At 42.5% G+C, this 21,128-nt stretch overlaps 1 protein-coding gene across 1 annotated transcript in view; it reads left to right on the top strand.

Annotated features, from left to right (window-relative positions):
• PREX1 (phosphatidylinositol-3,4,5-trisphosphate dependent Rac exchange factor 1) overlaps positions 1-21,128 on the top strand; it is an 863,840-nt gene that overhangs the window by 454,242 nt on the left and 388,470 nt on the right. The window contains exon 7 of the mRNA XM_086932617.1: positions 11,068-11,229. Coding sequence (XP_086788743.1) covers positions 11,068-11,229 — 162 coding nt within the window. The remainder of the gene's footprint in view (positions 1-11,067; positions 11,230-21,128) is intronic.

The following is a 21,128-nucleotide window of genomic DNA, read 5'->3' as shown; positions in this document are numbered from 1 at the left end:
TTGGGTGGCTAGGGTAATTTTAGGGTGGGTATGGATTTTGGGGGGCAAGAAAAAATTTAGGGTAGGTATAGGTTTTGAAGTGTTAAAGTCATATTTAGTTTTTAAGGTGGGTATAGGCTATAGGGTATAGGGGTGGGAAGGGTAATTTTAGGGTGGGTATGGGTTTTTGGGTGGGAAGGGTAATTTTAGGGCTTAGGTGGGGAGGTACAGGTCAGCGGCAGGATGGCCGCTAGATATGTTGTGCTCGGTGGGGCGTGTCCATAAAATAACCTCACTCAGACGCGGGTCAGCTTAAAGGAAGTTGCATTTCCAAACACTCACGTTGACTGCACTGCCTGGGAAGAAGGGAATGCCCGAAACGCGTCGGCGAATGCAGTCAGATGCCACATTGACTGAAGGATGTCAATTTTCATACAGAATATATATAGCTCTTTTGGGGGAAGCTGACCCGCTTCTGAGTGCTGTTATTTTATGGACACGCCTCACCGAGCACAACATATCTAGCGGCTGTCCTGCCACTGACCTGCACCACCCCATTTTGAGGGGGCCACACAGTCCTGGACTGAGAGGCTGCATGTGGGGCGCGGGTTCTAGATTGAGGAAAGTGCACCCTTTAGGGCTCAACACGAGCTCAGATTTGCATTTAATTTTCCTGTGAGCAACCAACTTGGGACAAGGAGTGAACTACAACTTCCAGAACGACAACGCATAGACTCTTTAGGAGCAGCTGAATAACAGCGTGTGTGATGTGACCTTAAAGGAAGTTATATTTCCAAACGCTCACGTTGACTGCACTGCCTGGGAAGAAGGGAATGCCCGAAACACGTCGACAATGCAGTCAGATGCCACATTGACTGAAGGATGTCACTTTCCATACAGAATATAGCGCTTTTGGGTGAAGCTGACCCGCGTCTGAGTTAGGTTATTTTATGGACACGCCCCACTGAGATATATATATATATATATATATATATATATATATATATATATATATACATACACACATTCATATGAACTGTTATATGTGTAAAAAATATATATGCATGTAGATTTAAAAAAATTAATATATATTTATATAAATCTATGTATACAAACCAAGTGTTAGTACCTACCTGTGATACTTTTTAGCAAGCATATGCCTTTACTATGCATACTTTTATCACGAAAATGTAAGTATTTTCACAGGAAAATATAAACCTTTTCTAAAAATATATATCTGCATCTTTGGTTTTTGAACCGATGGTCTGATGGTTCATATAACAGTTACTAACAGTTTACTCCTCCTCATCATAAATCCACGGGGTGGTTGCAACTTCGAATAGCTTTGTCTGTGGAGTAAAGTTAATGCCATTAGATTTTGATATATGGCCTTACCTCTGATCAGAAATTCCAAATGAGATAGTTTAGGAAATTGGGTATCTGGTTGAGGGGGAGGGGGGAACCTACTCAAGCAAAAAACCACAATCCTTGTTAGGGTGAAGTCACAAGCAAACCCCAAATTAGCCTGCGCTTAACCTTCTGGGGGTGAACTCACAAGCAAACATCAAATTAACCTGTGCTTAACCTTCTGGAAGATTGGCACAGAGCAGTCAAGCTTTACTTGGCGGCAATGTGTAAAGTATTTGAGCAACACTTCAAAGAGTACCACAGTGAGAACACACCACAATAGGATCAACAGAGTGTTGTGAGATTATGCATCGAAGATGCATCGCTCAACCAAGGCGAGTCCTTGAGCTGAGAGAACCTTCTCATCAGAGGAGATGCGAGGTCCTGCAAGGTCCACAGATGAGCTTGCAGAGCACCTTCAGGCCCCCTTCCAAGGGTTCAGGACTGGGGTGCCACCACTTGGCCAGGTAGAACTCACAGATGGCATAGTTCAGGTGCTGGGGGTCAAGGTTGTTGGAGCCTTCTGTTTCTGAGACTCTAGACAGTAGGCCAGCCCTCTACCCCTTGGAATTATTCTGGGGTCCGGGGATCAAGAGATGCAGATCCATTCCTCTCACCCAGGCAAAAGGGAGGCAGGTCAACACTGCAGGGCAACTGTCTAGCATAGTGGCAGTCCTTTCAGCAGCACAGCAGTCTTCCTTCTTAGCAGAGTATCCACAGGTCCAGAAGTGTACTAAAGAGTTGGGTTCTGAGGTCCAATATGTATACCATTGTCTTCCCTTGAAATAAGAGAAGATTCTGGAGGCTTTAAAGTATAGAGGCTTCCTTCTTCCCTGCCCTAGCTCCAGACTAACTCCAGGAGGTATGCATCTGTTAGTGTGGAGGCAGGGCACAGCCTATTCAAGTGTAATTAACCCTGTGTCCTGCTCTGCCCTCCCGCATCTTGCCAGTGATGGCTCATCTAGGAACACACCAGCTCTGTATTGTGTGTGGCTGTCTAGGAAGAATACACAAACCCCACCTTTCAGCTCTACCCAGGCATGTGAACAAGAGACTGGCTACAGTCACTAAATGGCCAAGGCAGGAGAATGACAAGTTTCTAAAAGCGTCATTTTCAAAATTGTAATTTAACCTTCACCATAAGAGAGTATGTTTCATTACAATTCCAAAGAAACAAACATGAACTGGTTACCTGTTCCCATTTGGAAATTACAGCTTATTAAATGCATTAAGGTACCCCCCCCCCCATTGATATCCTATGGCAAGATAGGCCCTGCAATAGTTCAAATGAAATTCGGGAGTTTTTCACTACCAGGACATGTAAAGCTTAAAGGTGCCTATCCAATGTTTTAAATACACTGCACCCAGCCTTCTGCACTGTCCAGGCCCCACCCTGCAGTGACCTTTATGTATTAAAAAGGAATGGTGTGCCTGGCAAAAGATTTATTTTGTCAAGTTGGCATGCACACACAAGCTGTAATGGCAGGCCTGAGGCATGTTTAAAGGTCTCCTTAAGTGGGTGGCACAATAAGTGCTGTAGGCCCACTAGAAGTATTTAACTTGCAGACCCTGAGCACATGTAGTTTCACTTTACTAGGGACATACAAGTAAATTAAATATGCCAATTGAGCGTAAGCCAATTGCACCATGTTTAAAAGAGAGAGCATAGGCACTTTAGCTCTGGTTAGGAGTTGTAAAATGTGCAGGACCTAAAAGCAAAAGAAAAGTTTCAGAAAACAGGAGGGTGAAGGCAGAAAGTTTAAAGATGATTTTTAGACCTGGCTCCATTGGCGTGGGTCTCCCTTCCATTTTTTGCTGTTGCCTCATGTATTTTTGCTGGTGTTAGATGCTTTGGGCACTGTGCCACTGCTGTCCAGTTCCAGAGTGCAAGTGCTCCCTACTGTAAATTAATATAATAATCAGTGGTTCCATGTTTGGCTATTTGGTTTACTTGTCAGACCCTAGTACAGTGCACTGAGTGTGCCCAGGGCGTGCAAATCCAACTGCTGCTGGTGGGCTTGCAGCACTGGTTGTGCCACCCACAGAAGCAGCCTTGTAAAATGTGTCTAAGGTCTGACATTGCAGAGCCTGTGTGCAGTCTGGTACTGTCACACTGACTGGGCAAGTGCACCCACTTTCCAGTCCCTAAACCTTCACTTTTCTTCATATCAGACACCCCTACGGTAGCCCCAAGGCCAGGGTGGGTGCATTGTAAGTATAAGGTAGGACATGCACTGATGTGTGTGGCATGTCCTAATAGTGAATTACCGCCATTTTCGTTTTTCCCTGTTGCAAGGCTGCCTGTTCTCCATCGGCCAGAATGGGCAGTTAGATTATTACATTTTTATAATCCTAACTGACTCATGGGTTATGGTAGAAATTCGAGTTTAGTATGCCTGAACTCGGAATGATAAAATACATCTTTTAGTGAAGTTGGTTTTAACATTCTGTGTTTGAAAATACCACTTTTAGAAAGTGGGTATTTTCTTGTCTAACTATCCAAAGCCTGCTACTGCTAGGTTGTGTATTCCTTGTCTGGAGTTTGTGAGTGACAGGGCGGGGGGATTCCAAGAGACAGGATGAGTCAGCCCAGTGGTGAATAGAGAGATCTGCATCCAGATGAGAGGGAGGAGTTGCACCTGAACCTTGATTAGGGCTGTGCCTGCCTTCCATAATGCTGGCTCCACCTCCTGGGGTGGGGCTGATGTCTCTGTCCTGCACACTGAAAGAGGAGAAGGAATCCTGTCAACAAAGTGCTCCAGGGCTGTACTTGCCTTCCACAATGCTGGCTCCACCTCCTGTGGGGCGTCTGATGTTTCTGCCCTGCACTGTGAAAGGAAAGTAGAAGTCTGGTAAACAGAGTGCTTCAGAACTGGTTTGGACTGGGCAAGGCCCCTCTCCCCTCAGAGAACAAAGGATTTTGGGGTATAAATATTGGGACCCTGATCCCATGAAATTAGATAACTTTGGACTACAGGCAAAAACCTCTGATGAGGAGAGGAATCTGAAGAAACTGAGGAGAGACTATTCCTAAACTGAAGTGCTGCTTAGGGGATTGGCCTGCAGTGGTTGGCTTACTGCCAAAGAGAGGAGAAAGAACTTTGCATGCTTTACTTTCAACTTGTGAAGGATCTCCAAGGGCTTGGAAAAGAGCTTGCCTCCTGCTGAAGTCTCAGAGACAACAGACTTCACCCCCCAGAGTTCTTAGGAAGTGCCGACTGCTGTTTTGGGCCTTCTGAGGGACTGTGTGTCGCAATGCGCTGGAAGCGCGACTCATCGAAGAAGAAGCGTGTTGCGTCGCTGCTGCTGCCGTCGCACTCTGAAGGAGGGTGTGGCCGCTGTACCTGTCGTATTGCACCTCACCAAGGAGAAGAGTCTCGCAACGAAGGAGAAGCATGTCGCCGTCTCTGTTGCTGCCGTCGCATTGTGGATGTCTGCGCTTTAGCTGTTGTATTGCACCGCATCGAGAAAAGCACCACGCATCCCCCGGAGAAGAGCTCTGCCGTTGGAGCTGCTGCCATCGCATCTTGAATGTCAGCGCTGTAGTTGTCGCATTGTGCGGAAGCTCCTCACAACCCCGGAGAAGAGTGTCGCAGCTGAAGCTGTTGCCGTTGCATCGCGGAACAAGGATTGTCACCGTTGCAGCTGACGCATCGTACTGAGATTTCCCGCATCCCCAGAGAAGCGCGCCGCCATAGGAGCTGAGAAAGGGGGGTCCCAGCAATCAACAATACAATAAAGCCATTGAGTACCAATAAATGAAAAAAGACTTAATTAGCCCACATCGGAGCTGCTGCCGTCTCATCTTAAATGACGACACTGTAGTTGTCAGATATACGTTGTTAGAACGCATGCTTTTAGCACGCATGCTGTAACAACGCGGTTTTTATAACGCATTCTTTTACAATGCATAATTCTAAGGGGTGTTGGATAGTGAATATTTTAATTTACTATTCCAACACCAGTCCCCGTTGACACTAGGGAAGGTGTTGGATAGTAAATTAAAAGTATTCCCTATCCTTGGGCTCCCCCAGAGTCATGCGTTGTAATAGAATGCGATTTAAAAACCGCGTTGTAATAGCACTGCGTGCTAAAAGTTGTGTCGTAAACGATGTTCCCCGTAGTTGTCACATCGTGCGGAAACTTCTCGCATCCTCGAAGAAGCGTCCTACATCTGGAAGATCTTGACGTCTTTATTTCTTTGCACCAAAACTTTGCCGCATCGCTGCAACATTACTTGTTGTGGAAGCGCAGCACATCGTAAGGTACATTGACGCAAAGTGTTGCATCTTAAGAACTGAATTGAACTAAGCTAAAACTACCATCTTTAAGTAAAGTATTGGTTATTTTTGGTGTTATGGTCTTGTGTTAAATCTATGTAAAGAACACTTATTATAAACCTGGTGTGATGTCCATTTGTAGTGTTGTCACTGGTTACTGTATGTGGTCACAAATGCTTTACACACTGCCTCTGAGATAAGCCTGTCTGCTCATGCCAAGCTACCAAGGGGGTGAGCTGGGGTTATTTAGGAGTGTAATCCCCTTATCCTGACTAGAGGCAAGGGTCCCTGTCCCTTCCTGTGCCAACTAGAGACCCCCAAATCTAACCCTACAGAAAGGGCCAAGTCCAAAAGACAGTGTTTAAATAACATACTAAAGAAGTGAAGGCCAGTACCATATTGAAACTGGTATTCACTGAGTAGGGCTGTCAAATTGCTTTTAGATTACAAATTGCAATAAAAAATGCAGGTGCACTATCCTTCAGTTTCCAGCTGGAACCAGATGTATGTCTCATAGGTGGCCTCACACCAATCTCTGAGTTTCCTTGGCACCAACCTGTGATACATAGGCTGGGATTCCCTTGCACACATTGTGCCTTTGCAGGCAAGTGAACAGTTGGACGGCCCTAGCCGCACTGCATCATGCACTTTTTTCTCTGCTCAGCATGTGACCGCACATCTTGAGTACAAATCTCAGTCTAGCTGGTCTCTCTTCCCTCATCCAGCACCAACTACAATCCCAGAATCAGGTCTGCCAGACATTGGGTAAGCATTGCGACCGGGCCCACAAGGTCTCACCCGCCAAGTAGGAATAACATAGTTCGCTGGGCCTGCTTACTATCTTGATGAAGTCAGTCAGAGAGGGTCGACAGGCATCCCCAAGCAGCCATTAATTACAAATTAGTCACACGCTGACATGGGCTTAGCCAAATTCAGCTCTATATGCCGCATTTGACCCTTATTGACCATAAAAAAAGGTGCCCAAATATTTCAGAATTCTGAAACTGCAGTTCAGATAGACAATCCTGGTGTTTGAAATAATCACAAGTACATTGATAGGCAGGACAACTAGAGCATCACTTTGAAACTGGGTCACCTTTCATAACTCTATTTAACTGATGGCTTACTCATACACCATTGATTGATTGGAGAACTTTAATGTGGAGCCGGAATCGAATACCTCAAGTATTTGATGGTAATTCAAACAGGTTGGAAAGAATTGTACCTTCATCATGAACATTTTTTATTTTACTCTTCACACAAAGTCACGTTTAAATCACTGACTCTGTTCACAAAAGTGATAGCTACTAAAGAGTGCCCTTCTACAGTAGAAGATTTCTAAGTATCCTGCGTCTCTTTTAGAGGTCAGTCTCTAGAATCCTTGTACTTTATAGTGGGACTTCTATATAATCAATATGAAAAATAATCTATTGGTCTGTGGATTGTTCTTAACCCCTCCCATGCTCGTGACGGAACAGTTCCGTCACGAACCTTGGGTGGGCGGTGCTGGTGACGGAACGGTTCCGTCACGGCCCGCTCGCCGCGCCTGCACGGCGCGAATTCTGTGCCTGTGCTGACGTTCTAAGGAGCGGGCAGGCCATGACGGAACGGTTCCGTCACAAGCACAGCTCACCCGCGGGCCGTGGCGGAACAGTTCCGTCACCTGCGCGGGACCGCCGCGCGGCCCCACCTCCCCCTTAGTGCTGCAGCGGAATAGCCGCCGCAGCGGAGGGGTTAATAGAAAGAGATACTCCCATGGGGCCTACAGTGTGTAAACATGATAAACCTAAAACTGGTATTAACGTTATTAGAACACAACTAGGGTGCATGATAAACTTGTCCATGTAGACTTATTTTCTGAAGTGCAGCTTAATCTACTTTATTCAGCCTACTTTGTTTTTTAGGCACAGAGTGTAGGGTTGATAAAATGGTGTTCTTGTGCTTCTATCCAATCCAAAGTCATTATTTGAATAGGATCTGCAGAATGTTTGTATTTTCTCTTCTTAGGAATCCTATGTTTTAATAGCATCGGGATGCGTATTTGTATCAATGTTTGTTAAAATTACAAAATACCTGGATCGTAATGCCACTGGATGAGCCGCATAACTTGCCTTTAATTATATAATGTGCTTCATAGTTTGGCTTATCCTAGCATTTGGTCAACACTTCTATATACATAATAAATACATAATTTGGCACTCCATTGACAGATAATTCCAGTGGCACTGATCCTAGTGTATGCAATGCATTCCATCTTTATAAAGACTAGATCCATTAGTGACTACCACAGCACATCATGAGATTCAGACGTTTTCACTATCATAGTCCTTTACTTTTCAGCCAAATCTATAGTTTTTAAAATAGACGTCTTTTGGCATTCTGCGAAATTCAATTTGTGTTGCTAGTAAAATGCAGATTGCCATGGAAACATGTCTAAGTGTGAAGTGATTTGCTTCCTGGGAATGTTCCAACAAATCCTCATGGACCTACATCTACTAATCAGATTGTTCAATTATTTTCCTAAACCTCCTATCCACCGTAAAACTAAATTTCATATCCTTTTCAAGCCAACAAAATATTAATTGCAACACCAACATCCCTGAGGGCTACTGAAGCTTGTTGTGCCAGTATTAAATGAACTTGTTCTGGATCATGTTTTCTATTTCTTAACCATTCCCGCTCATTCTGCTTTGATCACTGACACAACGATCTTCCTTCATCGAGCAGCAATAGTGTTCTACAAAATGCCAGAGTGACTTAAAGGCAAAAATGTCTTAGTATCGAGGTCATGTGTCCAGAGTAGGGATTCGGTGTTCTTGAGCATTTGATTTTCAAAGATCCTGGTAGTTCTACACTAATCTGGAAGCCACTAGAGAGATGATGCTCAGAAAGGGCATATTGTTTGTTACATATTGCATTGTAATTTTACTTATATAGCGCTTACTACCTTTAATGAGGTGTTGAAGCGCTTTTCGGTGAGCAACACACTACTCCAGAATCCAAATTAGTGGTGGATTAGTATAGTGACATTTGAGTTGTGGCCATCTGAGTCTTAGTTGGATTGAAAAGGCTAATGTCCCAAAGTGTACAGTAACCCCCTTTTCTCTTAGACACATGCTACAATGTAGAAGTAGGTGTATTTATTCCCCCTCCGGTTTTACAAAACTCATGAATTGGTCAAGTTCAAAAGGCCAACATGCCTGAAAGTCACCCCGGATCATAAGAGCGTACTGAATCCACATAGACATCCTGTTAGCTCTTGTCTGTACAGTCAGATGCGGTTGGTAAAACTTTTTTTTCATTGAGTTTTTCGCAACAAGCATTAACAATACCGTAAGTGTTTATTTGTTGACTATAACAAAACAGAAGCCAATATTAGGACCCATCCAATATGCCCGATCTGGCAAGTAACTGACTAATAAATTGTAATAAACTATTAGAACTGTTTTTTATGTCCCAAATTACAAAGACAAAATTCAATCAGAACTATAATGGAAAATGAGGAAATATTTGGATGGAATAATTAGTTAGAGGGTTATGTATTTCTTGGAAGTTTCTCATATAAAGGAATGAGTAAGGTCAGAGAAGCAGGAAGCTTACATACTCCTGATGAACACATAACAATGAGCAATAAACACGTCAAATATTTGGTCATACTGACTTTTTGAACGATACATAAGTTTCATTTTAAATATTTTGTAGAAATCAATGACTTCATTTTCACAGGGTGTTTATCTGAAGTTAATGCTGAACAAGAGTAATGGCCCTTGAACACCCCTTCCTCCTTCCCAAAAGATGCGTCTTTCCCACTGGTAACCATAGGACTCTAAACCTCTTTATCCCCGCAAAAGGTTCCCTGCCCCTAATTATATTCAAAGAAATAACGAAAAGAACACCTATCTCCACACAAACTCTGTCTTTACAGTATGAGAGATTGCATATATGTGCTTATTAACCAGAACTAGATCACGGCATTCAAAGATCACAAAGTGTAATCAACCTGAAAGAAAAAGTGAGTCCTGGCTTAGAAGAGGGCAATAGTTCTGCAGCTCAACCATAAGATTTGATCTTAAATCACATTGAGTGTAACATTTTTAAATGAGAAATGACTCAAGATTCTGCTATTTTCTGACCCCTCCTTGTACCTTATCACGTATGCTAATTAAGGAGCATGCGTTTTATCCTGTGCTGTAGACTGGGACCCTGCATTAACCACTAGTGGGCGGTGAGATAACCATTTTTGTGTAGACATCTTCTAATCTTGGTTGTTTCCAGAGTAAGGGTATTACTATAATCCTTGGTTTCTTGTTCTAATCTGTGGTTCTTAGTGTGCAGTCAAACAGTTAAAAAAAACTTAATGAACAACATAAACAAATACAGATATTACTTTTTAAAATATTGTCTTAAAAAGGACCTGTTTTAGGATGGGCGAAAAGCAAAGCTGGTGTACTCCCACCAATTTACAGGAGGAGAAGCAGACTGGTTGAGAAAATAGTATTGTTTTATTAACCATTTATTTAGGTTTCGTGAAGTGCTTTAAATCACATTGCTGCCATCTCAGAGTCCCAAGAGGCAAGAGATGAAATGAGGAAGGTATGAAACATTGCACTATCTGACATTAAAGCTCACCTGGATGCAGCGAAGCCACGGGCAATGACAGTGTATCAAATAGGATGCTTGAGCTCAAGCTATGAGTTATATATATATATATGGCGGGCTAACCATTTCTGATAGGCCCCCGTGTATGATGAGACCAGTCGGAGGATTTTGCGGTTATGGTTGATACTTAATGTCCGGACAGGTGTAAGCAGGCCTTCACAGGAGTGGAAGAGGTGACTCTCTAGTCCTTTCTGAAACTTTTGGACATTCACATCAAACCTAAGAACTATTGATGCAAAAATAAACAAAAGAGCATGTATGCTTTAGTGGCTGAATGCTGTTGAAGCAAAAGAACATAAGAGGGAGAGAAGATAATGAGGGGCCACAAGCATGTCTTTATATTTTAGTTATATTGAGTTCAGAGGAGGTTCTTTTTAGTCACACCAATTTATTGTGTGATGAATTTCCCTATAACCGTTGACGTACAACACACAATTAAACGATTAAATAGTTATATTTCATTTGCTTCTCCTGCTTGTATTGCTATTAAAGTGCCATCATTCTGACTGACTACATACAGTGTTTGGCTGTTTACCACCCAATGTTATTTATTTCTGTGGCTATCTGTCTCCGGTGATGAATCATGGGACCAAGGATACTCATTGTCTGCAGCCCCCAAGGGAGTGAAATCACTTAAAACTTAAGTGCATAATCAAATCAATGGCATCATGTTAATTAGAAGGTAATTGCTTTTCTTGTTTCTTTGCAATAATTAAATGTCATTTGTTTCATTCTTTTTTAGGAACTGGCAAAGAGAACCCCTTCTAGGCACCCGGATAGCCAAGCAGTTCAGAATGCGTTACTAGCAATGAAGACTGTGTGTACCAACATCAATGAGACTAAAAGGCAAATGGAAAAGCTGGAAGCTTTGGAGCAGCTGCAGTCCCACATTGAAGGATGGGAGGTAGGTGTGCATTCCACTTGTTAGGCAATGCTGTAGTCTCCTCCACCATTAATCTATCACACCAAAGGTTGAACAACTTGATAGGCTGATGCAATCACTCAAAGGCTATAGGCAAATGTTCTTCTGATTCATACATTGAAAAGAAACCGTGTCAGACACAATATTGCAGATTAATATAATGAGGCCCCAATTGAACCAATAAAAGTAACCTTCAAAAGTCCAATTATTTTCTTCATAAAGTGTTAGGGATGCCGTTCAATCTAGCACCTTTTGAGTTCTTATGATTAATACCCCTTTGTTGGAAACTTGAATGGGCAATGATACATTACTTTTGCATTGAACTCATTATCCTGCTGCTTGGTTTGCATTGTACTGTTCATGTCATTATTTACCCCCCCCCCCCCCCCTCAGTCTTTCTTTTGTAACAGATTGACTCATCACTGATAGTTATTCATTTATTCACTGGGAGAATGGGCTGTTATTGTCTTCTTCGTTTGATGATCACACGCATTACAGCACAATTATTGTGTTTGATATTTCTTATCAATTATTCAAATTCATGGTAGATAATTTTTTTCTCAGTTCCCTTCACTGGCTCTTGTAAGGCAGAAAGTTAAAACCCTCACTTAGGTTTGCATAAAGTAAGATTTCTAGCACTTTTAGCTATGAAAGGAAACACTTTTAGTTTGTGAAAGTTTGTGTGGTGACCTCTGTGGCATTCCACACAATCTTAATAAGTAATTTGGGAATATGGCCTCGAGTCACAGATTAGAACTTGACTACCTTTTGAGTAATTTTCTTTTTTTTTTTAAAGCAAAACGTTTTGTTGCACCTCAAGTGTAGATTAAACTTGTTGTCTATTCATGTTCAAACTATGTAATTGTTTAAACCCAAGCCACTCAATTGCCTCAGTCTCTGTTAATGTTTTAGACCCTGCTTTTCTTTTTTAAACCAAAGGTAAGAATCATTGATTGTGGTAATGATCATTCTGATCACAATGTTTTAATGTGAAGGCGGTGTGAAAAGCAAAGTGGCTCAAGAATGTAAATGTGCACTAAATTATGTATATCCCAAAATGGGAACTGAAATGACTTCTGGTTGATAATTCGTAAGGTGGTGACTGAGAGCTCAAAAACCTAAATAACACTAGTAATTCATAGTGGATTATTGCTTAGAAAACGTCCCCTCTCAGGGAATGCTTCTTGAGGGACAGTTCATATTATATACATATTTGCATATGTATGTGTGTATTTGTAAAGTGTAAACCTAGCATGGAAACAAACAAGCCTCCTACAGCTAAAGGGACCAGTCCATGGCCTTATTCAAGATTGTGTACACAATTACAGGTAAGGAACTAGATTGGTCAGTGGGTGTTGATAAGGTAGTTCTTGATAAAGTGGGTTTTACTTTCTAGGTTGTAGGATTGATAGTGTGAGGCTGATATGAGACGTAGCTCGTGTTTCAGGTATTCAGATCATAGAGCTTGAAGGCTTGATTTCTGAATTTCACCATGTTGGACTGCTTATATTTTTTTGGCTTTCTGATGTCCTGCCTCCTACTATTGCATAGTATATCCAAGGCGGTGAGGTTTTGCTGGTTTGCTGGTGTGAGTCGTTGTGAATCTACTAAAGTTTATGAAAGATAGCCTTTCTTAGACCTTGGTGTGTCTACACTGATAGCAAAAAAAAAAAGACATTTGGAATTGGTCCAGTTAAGGTCAATCCAGTTGCATGTGAAGATAATGCAGGTCCTGCGTTATTTAATGTCATCGGTAGCTGAAACTTTAAGGTTAAGTTGTGTAGTACTGTGTGTTGATAGTTTGGTGTGTTCTCATTAGAAAAGGTTCCAAAGGGACTGTGAGCTAAATTTCCTTTTTCATGAGACCATTGTTACCAATAAGGGCCATACAACCCCCTGTTAGCACCAACATTTAGATCCCTGACCTCCTCAAATTATAGGGCAAAGGGCATTGTTCGCAGGCAACGAATATAAATAGACATTACCAAAATTAGTAACATACGTTGAAGCTGCTAGGTAATGCAATAGTGAAACCATGTTGCAAAATTCTGGTATTGAGAAAGTGTTCACAGACAAAATTCCTTGGAGGAACATTGTGCCATGGATTGCATCTTTTTATCAATTCTTTTTGAGAAGCTAGCTACTGATTATAGAAGATGTTTCATGATAGCACAATAACCGTTCATCATGTCATCATAACCTGGTCAGAGCGCTTTGACCGCTTAAGCATATTTGTGTATTGGTTTGGTCCCAGGCCTCCACTTTCCAAGGTTTTCATGAGATTGTTGTTGCTTACATGGTTATTTCCTAGCCTGGGTGACTGGACTCTGATCTGAATTTTGCCCCTGGGCATTTGTGTGCTTTAGAAGATGCTTCATTCATTCATTCTTTAATAATCGGGTTACCATGTGTTAAATGGAAATTTTAAGTGAAGCGGTTGTTAGAAAGTCACCATTTTATGAACCAATACCAATATATGGCTAGCCACAGCATAAAGTTACATAGACCCTTATCGATGAGGGGTCATGAGAGGTTTTCAAGTGCTTCTATGCTCAAGTTTTGCAGTGTCTTGTAAAATTGGAGATGTTAGAATGAGAAAGGTTCATACTGAAGCTGAAGTTTACGGTTTCAGCAGTTGTTGGTAGGCCATGCAGTAGGTATTTCGCATCCTTTAATTTTTATTTTTATCGCTTTTGCTCATGTGGTTATGCAGTATTGAGAAGGGTTGCAGGTTATTCGCTTCTCTGTATGGTTTATAAAATTAGGACTTTAAATCAAGTGCTTCTAAAAAATCTGGAGCATTGCATTTCCTCGTATGTATTGTTGACGTTCTCTTTTCATCCTCTTCTTACAACTACGGTCTGATTTTGTTTTGTTTTAATTCTGCTCTAAGTGTTTTTGTTGTACCGCATGTGAACTTCTCAACTCTGGAATCCATTTTCCTCTCCAATAAGGTAATTGGAGGACGGATCTCCAGAATATTTACTTTGATAAGGCCCCCATATTCCATTTTTTGTGGCCAAAGTATGTATTTTGGCAGTCGGTGGACACATTTTATGAGGAAACAGATGAGGGATTTGGGTGCATGTGACAGACTAAAGATCACAGGAAGGGCTGCCAACTGCAACTTCATAGAAGGAAGAACTCTTTAAAGAGATCATGACCATGTGCTTGTTTGCTGTTGGGTACATCCCTTCCGCTCACTCCCTTTCTCTTTTTCAAACATGTTCCTGGTGGAATTCGTGTTTATTTTTGTACTGAATAAATGTTCTTGACATCTGGCTTAAAACTGGAGTCCTCCAGCTGTGATACATTCTGGGATGGCAAGTTAAGCAGAAAGCCCACAAAAAAATGTACAATTCAAAAGTAGTCACATACCTATTGTTGCAAATAGGCGAAGCACATTTGACCCGCCAACTTTGTATCTAGCTGTCTAACCTCGCTCACTCACTCTCTCTCCCTATTTTCTTTCTTTCTTCTTTCTTTCTTTCTTTCTTTCTTTTTTTTCTTTCTTTCTTTCTTTCTTTCTCTCTTTCTCTCTTTCTCTCTTTCTTTCTCTCTTTCTTTCTCTCTTTCTTTCTCTCTTTCTTTCTCTCTTTCTTTCTCTCTTTCTCTCTTCCTTTCTTTCTTTCTCTTTCTTTCTTTCTCTCTTTCTTTCTTTCTTTCACTCTTTCTTTCTTTCTCTCTCCCTCTCTTTCTTTCTTTCTCTCTCTCTTTCTTTCTTTCTCTCTTTCTTTCTTTCTTTCTTTCTTTCTTTTTCTCTTTCTCTCTTTCTCTCTTTCTTTCTCTCTCTCTTTCTTTCTCTTTCTTTCTTTCTCTCTTTCTTTCTTTCTTTCTCTCTTTCTTTCTTTCTTTCTTTCTTTCTTTCTTTCTTTCTTTCTTTCTTTCTCTCTTTCTTTCTCTTTCTTTCTTTCTTTCTCTTTCTTTCTCTCTTTCTTTCTTTCTTTCTTTCTTTCTTTCTTTCTCTCTTTCTTTCTTTCTTTCTTTCTTTCTTTCTTTCTTTCTTTCTTTCTTTCTTTCTTTCTCTCTTTCTTTCTTTCTCTTTCTTTCTTTCTTTCTTTCTCTCTTTCTTTCTTTCTTTCTTTCTTTCTTTCTTTCTTTCTTTCTTTCTTTCTTTCTTTCTTTCTTTCTTTCTTTCTTTCTTTCTTTCGCTCTCTCTTTCTTTCTCTCTCTCTCTCTCTCTCTCTCTCATAGTTGAGTGTGGGGTAAGGTCAAGAGTCATGACGGGCAAAGCACTGATTAGGCCATGACGTCCCTCCCCTCCTTCAAAAATGGTCATATTTATATAGCTATAATGGTAGAGTATCTAATGCTTGTTTAGCTTAATTTGGGTTTATGTACCAAACATAAAGAACGTTTTGTTTTTCTAACTGTAACTTAACTTTAACCTTTGTTTTTTGTCTGTGAATTTCAATGGTGTTTCCTATGTTAGTAATAAATGTGTAATATTGGGACAGTTTAGTGGTGTGGAGTGGATTGTGCTAGAATATAGTGGAGGATAGTATTGTCAAGTGTACTGTGGTACAGTATATTTTGGTATACTGGAGTGGAATAAATAGAAATTATGTATACTGGAGTGGCGTACACTGGAATGGCATTCAGCAAAGTGGCATAGTGAAGTAGTATACTTAAAATACAGATAACATGCGCACCTCAGTACAGACGTCTCACCTCACTCACATAACACTACATTAACTATGTCCCTCCCTATCACCCTCTATTGTCCTTGTGCTTGCCCCCGTCCCCCCACCCTACATTGTCCTGGTGCTTGCCCCCTGCCCTCCCACCCTACATTGTCCTTCTGCTTGTCCCCTGCCCTCCCACCCTACATTGTCCTTGTGCTTGCCCCCTGCCCTCCCACCCTACATTGTCCTTCTGCGTGTCCCCTGCCCTCCCACCCTACATTGTCCTTGTGCTTGCCCCCTGCCCTCCCACCCTACATTGTCCTGGTGCTTGCCTCCTGCCCTCCCACCCTACATTGTCCTTCTGCTTGTCCCCTGCCCTCCCACCCTACATTGTCCTTCTGCTTGTCCCCTGCCCTCCCACCCTACGATGTCCTTCTGCTTGTTCCCAGCCCCTTCTTCACAACCTCTGCTGTCTGTATGCTCCCCCTGCTGCATCCTTGCCTCCTGCCTTCGGTGTTGCCTCCATCCCTCCGTGTGCTTCCCTCCCTCTTTCCGTATGGTTCCTTCCTTGGACTAGATTACTAATTTTCTTCAAGATTGGTCTTTCCAAGTCTTTCAGCAGCCGTTCAGCTCTGAGACCCGATGTCTGCGGCAAGGGGTACCACATGGCTCAGCATTTAGCCCGACTCTGTTCAATGTTTACATGCGCCCTTTAGCAGATGTAGTAGCTAAACATGGGGTGAAGCTAGTATCTTATGCCGATGATACTCAGCCGATTATCACGCTGTAACAAAATGAAGCTTAGGCCGCTCCTAAGCTTAGAGCTTGTCTACTAGATCTGACCAATTGTCTGCAATTAAATGCAGGTAAAACCTACATTGTCGTAGTTGGCAAACAACTTTCCATTTGGTCTCATGTTTGGTGGCTGGCTGAATTAGGTCCGACCCCGGTTCCTAAACCCAAGATTAAAAACTTAGGGGTGTGGTTTGATACAACACTATCGTTTGATGAACATATATCAGGCTTGGTCGGTACGCGCTTTGGCTTATTGAAAATGCTCTGTAAAATCTTAGATCTGTTACCTCTGGTAGCAAAAAAAGCTATCATCCAGGCGGTGATTATCTCCCACTTGGATTACTGCAATATTCTATATCTAGGGGCTACTAAAGGCAGAAAGAGAATGATGCAGAGAGGACAGAATGCCGCAGCCCGTTTTTTACTGAACATCTCAAGACATGCCCCTGTTGGGGAGTCTCGTGCGGAACTACACTGGCTCCCGGTGCCGGACAGAGTGAGTTTTAAAGCCCTATGCTTCTGTTGGATCTTAAATGAAAAAGGACCTAATTATCTGTTTCCCTTCATTACCCCTTATAAACGTATTAAAAATCTTAGTTCTGCGGGCATTGCTAGGCAAATTATCCCAAACGTGCAAAGAGCCGGGTTGGGCGGTAAATCGTTAGGCTTTTTAGCCCCAAAAATGTGGAACCAGCTGCTGCTGGATCTTATGAAGCAGCCTTCAGAAGTCCTGGTCTGTAGGAAGTTAAAAATTTGTATTTTTTTTTAGGTCATCCCAGGTCGATTTAGTGTTGAGGCAGCAGATAGGGGTCTGCTTACTAACGAGGTGGAAGAACTCTTAGCATTGGAGTAATGAGGCACTTTTTAACCCCTTTGGCAATGCACGAATTCTCCTGCTGTGCGGGAGAATTAATAAGTGGGCGGGATTCGTACAGCCCCTGCCGTCCTTAGCACATGCCCACTGTGACGTCGGATGGCCGGATGCCATCCTGAGGTTAAACTGCTAATCTAATCTCCTTCCTTCCGTGTTACCTCAAGAGAGCAATAAAAAAGTGTTGTTTTTTTTATTCCACCCCCGCACACGTCCTTGCCTTCTACCATCTCTCTGTCAGTGTTGCCTCCCGCCGTCCCTTTGTGTTACTTTCGGGGAGCAATGAAAAGCTGTTGCTTCACTCGCCTCTCCCGGTCCTGCTAAGATTTTTTTATTTTAATTAAACACACTTCCTGCTTTTTAGGTTTTTCCTGGCGTTACTGCGCAAGCAGTTCGTGCAGGCGAAATCCTAATGATTACGATATGGGCTATAGGAACGTCCCCCGGCTCCCATTGGCTAGCTCCATAAATGGAGGCTAGTCATTGGAAGCCGGATCTGTCCGTCAAGGCCGGACCAGATTCGGGGGCTTTCCCGCGTTTTGTTCCCTGGGCGTGGCGTTCGTCTTGTTTACTCTTGCGATAACACCGGAAGCATGGTTTTTCCCTCTCGGCCACTTTAAGGAGTATCCACCTTGTAGGCGGTAGTCCTTTTTCAGTTACCGGTCTTGTTGGGGCAGATCATGTGATCCGGAAGGAACTATCACGTGGGACGCTGAGCAACGTACTAGTTGGGCGCTCGCTCCCGCGTTAGTTGTGAGCTGAATGTGAAAGAGCATAGAGATCTTACGTGGTAAACTTTGGAACGCACAGGTACGTGACCATTGTGTGTATGGTTACTTTGGGAAGACAGTGAATTGATAGTAGGATATAGTGCTGTGGGAGGGCGACCGATAGTGTTTACTTTAATATTGGGGCCCTTTGTTTACAGAGTTGGCGGACACCGCTAGAACGATTTAAGTGGACGGTGGGCCACCGTGTTAGGGACCAGCAGCGAGTGTTTACTAAGGAATGTCTATGTTTTACCGGGTAAGAGAGTGGACTCCATGTTTAAACAAATAGGCTTGGTTTAGTACATCGTTTATGTTTTGCCTTTCTTGTTTATTAGAGCTACGGACTGAGTAATTCCTTCCACTGTATTTTGCTTGATCCTTATAGGAGGTTATCTAGTCCCCATATTGTTATCTGGAGTCCACGCTTCAGGTGGAAGAGTAGGAAGTTACTGGCCCTCCCCTGTCTCTCTGGGTGCTGGTACTTTTATGCTGTTTATGAATAGCCTGGATGCAATCCACTTGTGATGATTTTATTGGGCGACAGTTGAGTAGTTTTTTCCATCATAATCAATCTATGACCTTCAACAGGTGCTTTACTTCAGGTATTGCAATGAGTTTTTTTTTCCCCCTTATGTGGATTTGTGTGACGACTAGGTGGTATTTGGTGAAGTGCTATTGTAAAGGTATCGCTTGCACTTTTTCGTGATTTGTGCCGTTCTGCCCTCCGTTAGAATCATCTCCCCCTCGTTTTTGTGTCCTTCTTCCCTCTGTCTGCCTAGTTTTTTGTGCCAATCTGCCCTCCGTTATAATTGTTTCCTCTCGTTTTTGTGTCCTTCTGCCCTCTGTCTGGTGTTTTGTGCCGTTCCTCCACCTGAACTGAGCCCTTTAAAATAAGGCCATGCTCCAAAAAGTACCGCAGCCCCCGCCCTGAACCATAAAAAACTGCCCCCTACCTCTATGAAGTACTCTGACTCTGCTCCCTACTCTCCCTTGGCACCTAAAACTGTCCCCTGCCATGCACCCTACAAAGCCTCGACTTAGTAAACTGTCTCTTCTCTGTGTGCTTCGAGGCCGTAAAATGTAAGCCTAGGCACAAATGTAAGCCTAGGCACAAATGGATGGTTGGATTTGTGGGGTAAAGTTTTATTTAATGTGATTTTATGTAGGGCGAGCTTTACCCAAAGGTGTCATTGCGTTTTACATAAGAACCAGTTGCCAAACCTAAGGACTTTGATTTACATGCGTTAAGAAAAAGATACAAACAGGAAAACAATTGAAATGTACTAGATGTAGTGACACAAAGAAGAGACTGTTGATTCTCGTTAAATTTCTATATACATATGGAAGGGATATGAATAGATGTACTGCAAGAGTCACATAGGAATGTTAGAGTAGAAAGGTCTACTGCATATACTAGTGAATACAGTCATCTCTATATACAGAAAAAATGAGTTATATTTAGAGGGGTCGGAGTGGGACGCAGTCGGTGGATGGATGCATGATGGATGGATGTATGCATGATGCATGGATGTATGGGTGGATGCATGATGGATGGGTTGTTGGTTGGATGGGTTGGTGGATTGCATAAATTGTTGAGGGATTGGCTGTATATATATATGCATCTATCCATCCACCCATCCATGCATCTATCCATACACACATCCATGCATCTATCCATACACCCATCCATACACCCATCCATGCATGCACCCATCCATGCATCCACCAACTCATCCATGCAAGCATTACAACAACAGCCCGCAGCTCTCCTTCGTCTCTCCTCGCCCCCCTTCCCTGAGCCCGCAGCTCTCCTTCGTCTCTCCTCGCCCCCCCTTCCCTGAGCCCGCAGCTCTCCGTAGTCTCTCCTCGCCCCCCTGTGCCCTGCTATTGTAAATGACAATGCCATTTATTTGTTAAAAAAAACATAAATAAAAATAATGTCAAGAGCAATGCCAATAGCTCTAACTTTAACAAAGGCAAAACCATTGCATTGTAAATGCTTGTTCATTGCTGCTGTTGGTTCTCGGAGTTTACTTCTCCCGCCTTCCCTCCACTGTTGTTGCCCACCGCCTGTCACGTTTTTTATATTAACGTTTTTTTTTCTTTTGTGGAAGGCATGGCAGCTGCAATTTGCTGCTTAGTCGGTCCTTACAAAAGAAAAAAAAATGCTTTTTAATTTACTGATCCAAGATGGGCATCACCTATCTTTGAATGGTAAATGAAAACATAATCAAAATGATAGCGGCATCATGACACATGTGTTATCATGCTATGATTGCCATAGCAACTGCGCACATACATTCTCGCACTTTTTTTGCCACTGCTGTTCAGCATCAGCAAGTACCATTGTTTTTCTTTTTGCCAATGCTGAACAGAATGAGCAAAAAAAGGATTGGCAAAGCCAATAAGTCTCCACTGGCAAAACTAAAAGACGACACCTATTGGTTTTGCAAGTACATGTTTCTTTAACCGCATCGCTGCTGCGGTGATTTTTGCTCTGTGTGGCTGTTTTCGATTAACCGCGATACATGACGAGCTCAGCTCGTCATCCGCACACGTCACCCGTGGCTGATGACGAGCTGAGCTCGTCATCAGCATCGAAGGGGTTAAACCACTAAAGAGAATGGATGACAATTCAGCAACGGATTTTCTGTTAATTAACATTATATCTATGATGTACGTGATATTTTGTTTCAGTTCAAAACATCCTGAAAAGTGTTAGGGACAAGGTTGGGGCTGCAAGCTTGGAAACATCTAACACACCCTTAAATGGAGTCACAATTCATTTTCAAATATTCAGGGAAATTTGGTACTGAAAAT

This window comes from Lissotriton vulgaris, chromosome 7, assembly GCF_964263255.1.
Source record: "Lissotriton vulgaris chromosome 7, aLisVul1.2, whole genome shotgun sequence".
NCBI lineage: Eukaryota > Metazoa > Chordata > Amphibia > Caudata > Salamandridae > Lissotriton > Lissotriton vulgaris.
This window is presented reverse-complemented; position numbering and strand designations above follow the sequence as displayed.